The sequence below is a fragment of the Battus philenor genome, unplaced genomic scaffold, assembly GCF_028537555.1.
Source record: "Battus philenor isolate CCGP_79_NKW_IND1 unplaced genomic scaffold, ilBatPhil1.0.hap1 SCAF_3, whole genome shotgun sequence".
Lineage (NCBI taxonomy): Eukaryota > Metazoa > Arthropoda > Insecta > Lepidoptera > Papilionidae > Battus > Battus philenor.
The window spans coordinates 5,672,124-5,685,254 of NW_027181693.1; the positions used below are offsets into that span (position 1 = coordinate 5,672,124).

A 13,131-nucleotide genomic window follows, 5' to 3' on the forward strand; every position below is an offset into this window, starting at 1 on the left:
AGCTAAAAATTTCAGTAAATAAAGTGATGTTTAGGAAACGATTTTCAATCTAGGGCTAAAAGAAATGTTGTGACTGATTTGTTTTAGATAGACGCCATTAAAGTTTTAAAAATCGGAAAAAGGAAAAAAGAATTACCAGTAATGCAGTGTATGAAATTTCAGTAACATATTTATTATACAGTATTAAGTACTTAGCGTATTGATACTTAGATTGACTAAAAGACAGGACGTGATTATGAAGTGGGTATTATATGTATAGTCGTTAATGTATTTGATTTATTATCGATTTTCTAACGTGAATCTAACAAGAATTATTTTGCCTTTATGTTATTTATTGCTGTTTAGATTTTAACTTTGTATAAACAAATTGTGAAATATGTGAATGTACGTGATTATTTACTTTCACGTATCGCCGGTCTCATTCCCGTAAGCCATTTGCATATTATTGTCGACCACGATAAAACGTAACTAGTTACGTATATTTGCTATCACATTCAGAGCATTCACATTTGTATCCTAATTCAGTAATGACCCCTGCGCTCGCAACTAACATTAGGACAATTTAGGCGATAATGCCGCTAAGTCTGCGTGCACACTGGGCGTGGAATTACTGCGTGATGTTAATTAGTCGCGCGGCGTTCCCGCGGCCTAACGGCGAGCTTTTAACTTTTCAAACGCGTTCATTAAGTACTCCGCTCGACGATTATTTGGCCGCTATTTCAACGTGCATTGATCGAGTATTGTGTGGTATTAGCGTTTCCACCATTGCGTTAATTATGTTTTATCCTCTTAATTATTTAATGCTTTGCTGCTCCACTAACGAGTAATAATGCTAATCCGCATTAATGCGAGCTTTGGTGAAGACCTTTTTTGATCGAATGCACATTGATATAACACATGAAACCACAAAACTAACCAGATTTTACGTCAGCCTCCCCGCTCCTCTCTTAGGTTTATAAAAAGTAATATAATATCACTTACCTTGATAATCTTATACAAGGCATTACATTTAGCTTTTATTTTAACTGAAATTTCATTTTAACTTTGTTAACATACGAAACGAAAAGTGAGACACAATTAGGCTCTAATCTGATACATCACTCGTAAGCTTTCGACGCAATCGAGTTAAGGGCAAGGCCTCAATTAGTTAGCTGAGGCAACTTTTGCAGGCTTATATTGCGCGAGTTAAATATTCTCTAATGTGTCTAAGGTAGCTATAAATCTGCGTATCTGATGAAATATAGGTACTAAATATGTGCATCGAAAATGTGAAAAAATTATTGTGATGTTTTCTAAAAATATGCATTATAGTAAACGCCGTTGTAGACACATTGTATAAGAAGTGTCTAAATAAATAATTACCTAATTATATAATTAATTAACAAACGTACACCTTAAAATTTTTTATTAATTAATATTAATATTTTATCGCGTAAAATTGATGTAAGTTAAGACGCGGCAGTATGTTAACTTGATGTGTAATTATAAAGTTAATATTAATTATAGTAACTTATTGATGGAAAACTTAAATTTAAAATGAAAACTAATCGTCCAGGTAGCTTAATTATTAAAAAAAGGTGTCTTACCTTCAAATCCGCAGCAAATTTTAACGAAAACAGGTTTCGTTGTTCGGAAGTTCATTCACATAACTAGATTGATTAGAGAACAGAGAGCTTTTCTGACTGGCAGGGCTGCGTGCGTATTTCCTTTGTCTACCTTTCTCTCTTATAAGAACAGATGTTCTATTCACTGTATAAAGAGAAACCTTAAATGTTGTAAATCTTGGATGTATGCTTCCATTCACATACGAGTAATTTACTTGTAATACACAATTTATTAGTAAGAATGTTATTTTAAATTATTTTCACATTAATATTCTCACTAATAAATTGTGTAATTGCACAGGACAATCCTTCGTTTATACTAAATATACTAACAATCCTCAATATAAAATAGTATGAACTATAGATAGTTTAGCTCTTATTGATTTTTAATGTTTATTTTTTGATCTGATCTGTGCCTAATCATAAATATACTTTAAAAGCGAACATGGCAATGAATGGTACATGAGTCAGGTAAGCTGAATTTCTTAAGTTCAATGTTCAATAAAGCGGGGTTATGCCAGCTTTGTATGAAAAAGCCGCGAAAATATTTCGACATAATCATGTTATTTTTTTGGCTCAATTTTCATTTGCATATACTTGTGAAAAAGTTTTTTCGATACATGATAATTGCATGTAAGGAAGAAAATTATTTAGAAAACGTAAATTAAAAAGTGGTTTGTATATGAAACCTTTGAACACAAGTTAGTCGGTTATTCTTTGTTTTAACTTCTTTAAAATGCGCTAATTAAAACAATATATTTAATTATGTACTATAAGGGAACAAAAAATACAACGTATACTTTTGCTTGTGTCGGGTCGTCTTGCGGGACAAAGCCGGCCTAATCCGCGTCCGATCCGCCGGAGCCGCAAGACGCCGCTTGTTGCTCAGACGTGGGGCTTCGCAGCACTATGCTACGCAAACCCTTCACTCGCACCGGGAAATGTTCTACGTACATATAATACTTTCTTGAGCGACGTGACATATTTTGAAGAGCTGTTATAATTATTATACAAATTCTTGGACAGGTAGTGTAAACAATGTGCTAGATATGTAAATTGATTTTCAAACCTACATACATGTATGCATTGATGAGTTTCAAAGAACTTCATACACGAATAAAAACAATTAAATACAGTATTTTTACATTATTTTTTTTTAATTTTAGTATTGTAACATACACGAAATAAATATAAATCATCTATGCACGAAACCATAGTGGCAATGATTCAATATATTATTTAGTTAATCGTAGTTAAAATAAAAAATTATTGTACTCCTTTATATTCTATTTCTAACATTTTATATATTTTTATAATTCATATAGTTATAGCATATAGTTTTTAAAATATGAATGACTTCCTTCATAATTTTTTAAAATTATATGTCAAATTGGAATAATGTGTTTTGATAAAATATAATGGTTCGCAGTATTCGCGTAATGTCGATGCTTTGGAACAACGTCTCACGGTCCCTCAGGTATCCCCGGCGGGCCGGTGCCCAACCGCCGCAGGATTTAGTTAACCGTCCGACGCACATCGGCGCAGATTAATTATTTATGGACGGCCCCTCCGCTGCCCGGGTAGGTTTAGCTCCCAGACGTTCTCCAATTCCTCTCTCATGCAAACTACTCGTCTTAACGCGAAATTGGCGTACAAACTTAAATATTTACAAATGTCGACTACGCGCCAGATATTAAGGTTGCTTTTGCTTTGTTTGAATAATTAAACCGTCCTTTGTCTTCATTGTCCGGCGCAAAGATTTAGGGGCTTGCGATGACCACCTTGTCATGGCGAGCTTTGACGTAAATCCACATTGCATCTTAAGCACGGGTAATCCCGTAAGCCCCGTCGGACCAGACGCCGGCTAATGAATACCTATAAAGTCATAATTTTCGTAAAATAATTTACAGGCAAATATATATTGCTGAGCCCTTCGGCGGTACGTATCGAGTTATACGTAAATATATGTCGTTTTAATCCTTAAGGCGTACCAAAGCACGTAATATGTAGAAACCTTCTTAACCTAACAGGATTATCGTGCGGAGGCAAGCATTTCAGGGACGGATCACTCCGCCATCGGCTTGGCTAAGGCACAGATTTTATTACACAAATGAGATTAATACTCGAACACGCACACGGTGACGTCGTTGTGTAGGCAGGCTTCTAAACGTCATGCTCGTCGCTGCCGTCGCTATCGTCGCTTATTGAGCGGGGACGAACCAAAGTCGAATGAATTGGAAGAATCTCCGACGCGCGGCTTTGCGGCGCCTCCTTGAAATTTTCTCTCGGAACAATTGTTGCTATTTCTGCGACGTCAATTAAAATGGAAACAAGCGGGGCGTTTCCAAAGAGGCCATTTGTAACGCGGAGACAATCGCGGCTCGGGGCGAAAACTGACAAACGACGGTGCGATAGCGTACGTCTAAACCGATGCTTTTGAACTTCTTTGACGGGAGTTGATAAGCGCGGCGGAGGTGTATTGTACGGTCGCTACAATGGGCGTTCGTTTCGCGAGTTTTCACCCAGTCGTAAGTGGGTAAATGTGTTAGCCATCGACAAGGGTCGGGACAAAAGCTCAAAAACCTTCAACAACGGCTAATATTACGTGAAACGTAATGACATAGCTTTTCATAAAACTAATTGCAAATCTGTACGTACTTTGTAAATGAAATTAAATGCAATATTATTCAATTAATTTAAATGTTGGTTATAATTTTTTTTCAATTCGTATTGACATAATTTTCTTGTTACTGTCAACTAATGGGTATCAATCTAATAATAATATCCAATATTTTCTACTTTCTATGTTGTTACGTACTTTTATGTATGTTAAATTAAATACGTTTATAAAATATTAAACTAATAATACATATAACTGACAACATTCAGCCCGCAAATTAATATTTGTCGCTTATTATTTTTCCGATAAAAATATAGAAATATGTTATCCAAAAACCTCAAAATTAATGTTTTGAATTACAATGCACATATTTCAAATTTATTATTAAGATAGTTTAAAAATAAATTGTAACTTGATATCAACATCGCAGGCAAGAACACAAGAAAATGAAATATAACAACTGGGTCAATGTTGTATAAGGGGAAGGCGGTGTTTCCTAATTAAAACCTTTAACACGCTCTTTGACAGCCACATCGCCTTTACAATAATTGTTCGTGTTATCTCGGGGTTCCGTTGCTTCGTAACGCTACCAGGGAACGCCGCCGGGAACTTTGAATGGATAGATTTCTGATAATTCTTCCTATATAGGAGCTAAGTTATTAAGTAAGTTATTTTTATATTATTTTTTGGCTACTTGATAAATATTTACTTTTACAAATAAGAGTACCATAATTAAGATTTAGTGCACAGGAATTTTAATACAGAGAAACTCGGAGTTTCATTTAGTACATTTTTAATTTTTTACACGGTAGACTATTACATAAAACAAATTTAATAATTTCATATTTCGCGCATCATTTAAGTTGCACTTTTATAGTCTCAGAACTAAAGTTCTAGTGAGACCGAGGGGTTGCTAAACGACTGTTGCCGTTCATGTTGTAGTGTATTAAAATTTTGCTGTTAATCATGTTTAAAGTAAATTCTGGTTTTTACAAAAAGACAAATACATTTAACATTGATAAAATTACTAATTTACAATTATTCTACGATTCACGGTGATCGTTAAATAATAATTTTGTTTGATTTATGATGATGAGCAATGATAGCCTTGTACCTAAGAACTGTGTCGACAATCACACGATATGGGTTCGATTATCGGAAAGCGGATATCACTGTGATGTGAATGACAGCTCCTACCCTCACTTTCAGAAGCGGCTTGTGTCTCAATTGAATATTTTATAAGACTGGCAAAAAATGTCCATAGGTTTTAGTCAAATTTTTCGGCAGGCTAGTATTGTTTTTTTACTTTATCAAGCATGTAATCATTTTTTTTTGAATACATGTGTTGCCACTAAAATGTTTATATAAAGTGATAAAGGCTAATAAACAATATTTAAAAAAATGCTGTGATTTTGTTATTGATTGACATATTAAAATAACTATGAAACATGAATGTGTTATTTAATAAAAATTTTGAGCGAAAATAGGCACAGACTCGACAAGCACCACAGATCGCTGAAATATTTGTAACATTCTCAGATTGACCAGCAATCTCTCTAGATGTGGTCGTTAGTGAACGTTAGTCCACTTCACTATGTCTGAGGTCACGGCACTCGTTTAGGTTAAAAGTGTCATGAAAAGTGTAATTTTAGTAGAAAATGTCTGTACAAAGCCTTATTACAAAGTTAAATCTGGGACTTAAGGTAGGGTATAAACGCGCTGCGGTTTAAGGCAGGTAAGCCTTGGTATGCTATTGCAAAATCTCTAGTGTCGGGTTACTTTTCTGCGCGATGCTTCAGTGCAGGCAGTTTGTAGTCTACTTCGTACTTAATAGATCTATACTAGATTACTTCTTATTGCTTCGTTAACTTTTGCAATTTCAAAAAAAAGTATGAGGTTATTTTATTTTTAAACATTAACTCAAAGAATATTTCTTCTTATTAGACGTTTCCTCGTGAGAGTTGTGGTCAATGAAGCCAGTTTTCACTACCACACTTTCCCGGGCTTTTCTATTTTCGGAAAGTTTTATGGAGCCGTGCACTGTGGTGTTTTTAAAGCATATTTCTAGCTGTTTAATAACATTAGATTTCATATTTAAGTCTAGTTAAAAGCTAATAAATTAAGTGAATAAAGCTAACAAAGTACATAGCTTGACTAACTCTTATCGTCAAATATAGTAAAGCAATAATAATTTAGTGTAATTAATATACATTCATGAAATATTATAGGTACTATTATTCTGTCAACGATTTTCCTTTGTTAGAAATAATTTTAATTGAAACTTATGTCCGTAACTACGTTAAGCTTATATGTGTAATGTATACGTATAAATATCTGCATTGTTTAGATGGGCATTAGTCTGTCTGCCCGATGGCCAGATGAAAGTTTGGGGTCTGCAGTAAGGGGATTACTGCACGTGTATAGGCGTTAGCCGCGTCCTCCGTATGTCCATTCACCGCTACCTGAGATTCACTTGAGTGTCGCTTTTTTAATCCAATTTCCAAAATTGAAATAATTATAACTTAATACTTCTCACAAAATTTTTATCACTATGTACGAAAAATTCAAAATATACAATTGTTTTGACATTTGAACATTTAGGTACGTTTATCTAAACACTGCTTTTATGCTTACATGTAATAAATTATGTTAAAACATTATTAAATTTAATCTTGTCCATATAACAATGTCATAGGATTAAAATAGCAATTGTTTATAGAAAAAACATTTAATTGATTCTATACTCCGAGTTATATAAAATATCGAAATATGTCTGTACGAATATGCAAATTTTACTCAAATAATTTTATTACAGAGGGTAATTTTATTAACATAATGTATATTTGTAATATATGTAATGTAATATATGATATTTCGAATGATACACTAAAGGCTGTGAAATTATAATAGGTAATAATATTTATTACACAAATAGAACAATGGCAGGCTTTTTTTAATTTTGAACTTCTATTCAGTAATCTTTATATAGAAATAATAATATTAAAGAAGTTAGTTACTAAAATTGTAATCCAATACTTTACAGAGTGATTTGTCATAAGTGTAATATCTTTATAGATGTGAACTCATAAAACATACAAAAAAATTAGAACGATTAGACATATTTCCAATCATTTTATATAAACCAATTACTCTAAATATATGCCAATATTTTCTGACAGCACAAAATATGTAAGGACGCATAAACAATAATTAAATTCAATGTAGTAAATTTTTTCAATACGTTATGATTACGTTGTTGAAAGTTTTGTGATACAAATGATTTTAGGATACGGTGTACCATACACTAATCGACAGGCAATGAACAATTCGTTCGACTTTTCAAAGCGTTTAACGCCTATAAATGACTACTATGCGTACTTAAGGCTGTATCCATGCGAGTGCTATTAAAAACAAGCGCAGGCTTCCGCGATTTATGCGACAAAAGTAAACCTAAATCAAAAAGACACTTTTCATTTAGAAAGTACACAAGTACAGGGTTCAAGCGATTAGTACAACACGACACGGTATTTGCTAGGTTTCAGCATCCGTCACGCTAGTGCTCGACTTACCCGATCTAAACAGATCATGGCTCACGAAAGCCTCTCCGTCGAGCACGCAAATCCAAACGCAATTGTATAACCTGCATAGTTTTGTAATTTCTAATCACACGGACATGGGTTAGAAAACATTAAATGGACACTAAGTGTTTTTAAATAGTTGTATTTTAATTTGATCAAAAAATATATATTATTAATAAATGTTATTTAATTTTGTGTTGCTAATACGGAAACTTTCATTAAACTCTCTCCCGTCGTTGAGGGATGTCAGATATGGATGAGACTTTCGACGAAATACTTATGCAAAATTCCTGTCATTCATGCATGGATCTTCCAGTTCGTTGCTGATTCCTAGAAACAAATTTAATTATTTTCATGATACACAAATCTCGTTACATACTCTTGATATTCCGTGTAATTTTTAATGATATGTGAGCAGATATTGTTTTGGTTTATTACAAATTCCGTTACATCTCAATGTATTCAATGTAACCCCGTGCATTACACAACTAATCCAACATTCCTTCTACACACATGTACTTAGACCAGCTGTTCTCTTTCGTAACCAGATAAAGAAATAATCCTTTGTTAAAGTAGTCATAAGTATATATGTAATTATATGTATTTATATAATGGGCATATATATAGATACCTATTAATATACGGAGTTATTGGTTGTAGCTAAGCTGCAAGCTTTGGGTGAGTCAATTTATTGCTGTCAAGTAATGCATGGTACACTCTACACAAAAATCAATGGTTTTAGAAATAAAGAACGTAATGATAATACAGTAGGAGAAAGTCTTTAAAAATTCCGATTAGTACAAATTGAAATTAAATACATTTTCTGTCTGTCTCTGTATACTTTGTACTGCCATTTTTATTGCCTTGTCGTATTACAACAAAAAAAAGTAAATTAGAGTAATATATTTCAGAATGGTCGCTAAACAGGCTGATTGAAAAATGGAGAATAAGCTTTTTTGAAAAAAGGGATATACTATAACAGGGTGCTTCTGCATCTACAACTAATGAGTCTGAATATCAAAATAATTATAAGGATCCTTCTGCCAAGGAATAGAAAATGTTAGGACACATTATGATTATATTAAAAATTAAGTATCCTGTATTATTGCGCTTTATTGTTTGTTTCAAAAAACTACAATAGAATGCCAAAGTATTTCAATAATTAATGTTCATTAAAACGCTGGTTTCCTTCAAGCGTTTATCGGGGGAGCCTTGTCAACTTGTAATTCCTGTTAGTCTAAAGTTTTAATTCGCACTACTTGTAGCTCGTGAGCTCCTTGACATCGACGTGAATCCTTTGTTAAAGACTGAACTCTTTTCAAGTACGCTTAGATCGGCTAAGCCTCGGCAGAGCAAAGTAAGCTTCGCTCCCGTTTTCGCCTCCGCCTCCGCGTCCGCCATCGCTGCTAATTGATATTTTATGTTACACTAACGAACGCTGTGCCTTTACTTATTGCATTAAACACAAAGACTTCTCAGACACAAGATGCAGATTTTAATTGGGAAGCTTTCTTTTTAAATGACATTGCATGCTATTAACATTTTCAAAGGAACACGCATAAAATTCAATCAAAAAGTGTTAAACGCTTTGGTTCGTGTAGGTCTTTAGTTCTAATCTCGTTCTGTTTGTTTTGTTTGCTCGTTTGTGAAATACTTTTCATAAAATTATAAAAAAGTATAATAATTTATACATTTGTTTGTTTTCATTTCAATAATAATTCGAATATTGCGATTTAATTGAATGAGTGTGCATCATTTTATTGTGTGTACGTTAAGTATGTTTTTCAAGAGAATATCTGCTAGTTGATCATATAAATGAAGAAATAATTTAAAATATGTTTAAACATAATACAATTGTGGTTATATATTTATTTATGTATGGAAATTCACTTATACTCACAACACTTAATTGGAAGCTTACTTATTTCACAATTTATTGAATATATTGGTGATAGGTGTAATCGAAATATCATAATAAATAAAAATATAGTCGTCATTACAGCTTTTACAGAAATTTTAATTACATACATTTACTTTTAGTAAAACTACTTATTAATAAATTACGAGTAGATAAAAGGGAACGGAATCGAGGAATAAATATCTCGCAACGTTAAAATACAATATTTCAAAGTATTAACGCACGAAATTAATAAAGTGTGCCGTTATGGGCGAAGGATTTAATTGACCGAAGCACCGGCCGTGTGCCCGCGGCAAAATCACGTCTAATCCATGCTTAACTACAGACTATAGGTGTTAACCCTGAAACTACCCCCGAAATAACCTCCCGGGAAAACTACCGCCGAAGAACTATTCAAACTTACTTTACACGATTATACTCGTTGGAAAATTTCAGTTATTTTGAACGGTAAGCCAGCAGAGGCGCCGGTGCCAGTGCCGCCGCAGTATTATTAAACGATTATTGTGCCGCAAAATTTATAATTTTGAATACGGCTCACGGTATTCTGTTGAACCGGGTACCCGGATAGTATTATGTAAATTCAATAACAGTAAGTGGGAACCGAAAGCCTTATATTGTTTACAATTAATAGCGTACAGCAATAATTTCAGTGTACTACGATATTTGTTAGAATAGCTTTGTTAGATGTTGCCTAAATATTGTGTTTATTTAGCTAAGAAATGTTTGTATTTAACATTTGGAACTAATATTTTGTTATATATCACTCCGGTATGCAGCTATGCTCTTTATTATTTTCATGACAGTGATCAGAGTAATTATCGTAGTGGAATAAAAGTGGCGCGATATCGCCTAGTAGTAAGTTTGATTGACGCATATTTGATTTACGCAAAATCTTAAAGTATACTTCTAGACATCGAATTCTCCTCGTCGCGTTGTTCTCTTTTATTACCAAGGGCTGTAAGGTAATGTCTCTATAGGTTCCTTCCTATGATGTCACGGTATAATTCCCAACGGTTGGCCAGATATCGTATAGCGTTATAATGTTTAGTACATTAATTTGATTATAACATTTAAGTCTTAAAACAATAAGAATGTAATAACTGAAATTTAAATTTTAAAGAACGTCGCTTTTACTCATCGTAGTAAAAAAGATGAAGCAGAGAGGCGTGAACTATTTAATATCAGCCTAAAGAAGCGTCTACAAAGAAAATCTGTAATAGCATCGACCGGTACAAAGCGGCCTCTCTCGGCCGCTGCCAGACACGGAACAAGGATTAATTATTATTTTAAACATTTCACTCGATTTTTTGCCGCGTCCGCGAGCAAGTCAAAAGCATTGCTTTCTCGCTTGAAAAGTTGCTAAATAATTAAGAAGCTTTCTTAACGACAGTGTTTCGACGTCTACATTAAGTAGCAGTTTTATTTTTGAAGGCAGGCATAAAGTTTTTCATCACTTTATTCCCTGTTTTATGCTATAAAAAATGTAATACATTAATTTTAGGTGGGCTTACACTAATAGAAGATAAGTTAAGTAATTTTTTTTTAAATTTTTCATGTGAAATTATGAAACGGTAGCTAAATTATTCAAAAGATTAATTTTGGTATTATATAAGTTAATATGTTTTTATCTACGGCAACATTATTTAGAAAATAGTGCGTCTTCAATTTTATGGATTATACACTGTAAATAAATTTTTTATGTACAAGTAATTCATAAATTATGTTTCTCCGATAACAACGTATTTTTTTGTACAGGTAAAACTCTGCCAGTTCACTGTGTAGTCGAAGCTGTGTCTTCACTAGAAGAAGGCGCGTGGAGGCGTCGGGCGGTGGTCGAAACTGACAGCTACGTTATCATTCCCGCGGCAACCGCCTTTCACGAGCTGGTGCCTGCTGCCATGATGAGACTGGGTTACCCTCACGAACTCGCGGCTTCTGCTAAAGGTGCTTTATTTAACATTAATTATTTGATACAAACACTTAATATAACTTTGTAAGAATTATTATGCACTAAGAAAGTATACCACCTGTATAATGTTTTAATTAGCACTGATTTTTTTCAAATGATCTCAAAGTTTTTACATTTACTACGAGTTACTTTCAATTACAATTTATTATTTAAATAAAAAAAAATATCTTGAAATTTCGAAAGATTTTTTCACAAGCGTCAATATATTAATACGCTAATTTCTCTTGTTTAGTTTACATGTGTTTGGTAAATAAAGTAACAGATTTAGAATACTATAACCAATCACCTTTGATTGGCTTAGTTGAAAATCTTTCAAGGATTTTATTTATTGCAAATTGTTTAGCTTATTACTCTTATTCCAATCATTCTGCATAAAGTGATCGCTCTGAAATATGATACATGTTTTTTTTTCTATTGGAATGTGACAGGCAGTGATGGATAGTAAATAATAATTAATTTTAATGGATATATGTAGTAATCCGAATTGGCCCTTTTTTTCCAAATAACATTACGTGATATACTATTTCGGAAACCATTGATATTGTAAAGGATGTACCCTGCTTTAATTGATAGTAAACGTGTTATATATTCCTTTTCAATTTTTGTAGGCGGAAATGTTTGTAAACATATTGTGCAATGCAAGTGGAAAATTTTTAGCCAATAATTTAAAGCAAACAGACATTTTCGTGGACATGCACGCTATTTATTTCGTGTAAATAATGTCGCCTTTACTTTTCCTGGGTACATAGGTATTTTTACTCATATACTATTATTTTCCTCTGAATTGTGGTACCATTTTTGTATCTCTACCAATAATTAATAATTATCTTAGGATCTGTGGTCATAAACAATTGGAAGCCGCTCTCGTTTGAGAAGATCTCTGACGGGCCGTTGGCCACCGTCGGCGAAGTGCTGGGCGAGTTGACGACCGTGGCCACGCTAAGGATCCAACTGCTGCGGCCGAGACTCACCCCTCTCCAAGACATTAAGGACAAACTTCTTAAATTGTTGCTGGTTCAAAGTAGACCTTTATTGATTTCAACGGGATGTCCTTTGGATGAGGTAATTTATTTTAATTTTTTAATTTAATCTATTTATTATCTTTCTGAAATCTCTTTTTTCCCTAAATTTGCATTATAACTTTAATTCTATTTCTTAAAACATATCTTATAAGTAATGTTTGTTTTAAAATAAAATTTATTTATTGGTTTTTATTTAACGTGGGCGTTGACAAGTAATAAATGCTAAGGTTTAATAAGCTTATAATTATAGCATAAATAAATACTCAGTGAGAAGCCATAGAGTGCACTTTGAGCCCGTGTATGATAGTACATTTCTGTATGTGGTACGTAACTTTATTATTAATCTCAACTTTGGTTTAAAATCTGTAAATACCTATCGGTACGATAATTGTGAAGCGGTTCATGTACTGAGAGCGTAGA

The 13,131-nt window shown here is 33.2% G+C and overlaps 1 protein-coding gene across 1 annotated transcript in view; it reads left to right on the forward strand.

Annotated features, from left to right (window-relative positions):
• Positions 1 to 13,131, forward strand: part of dve (SATB1_N and homeodomain domain-containing protein dve) — a 71,898-nt gene that overhangs the window by 51,536 nt on the left and 7,231 nt on the right. The window contains exons 3-4 of the mRNA XM_068770254.1: positions 11,476 to 11,664; positions 12,522 to 12,751. Of these exons, the coding sequence (XP_068626355.1) occupies positions 11,476 to 11,664; positions 12,522 to 12,751 (419 nt within the window). The remainder of the gene's footprint in view (positions 1 to 11,475; positions 11,665 to 12,521; positions 12,752 to 13,131) is intronic.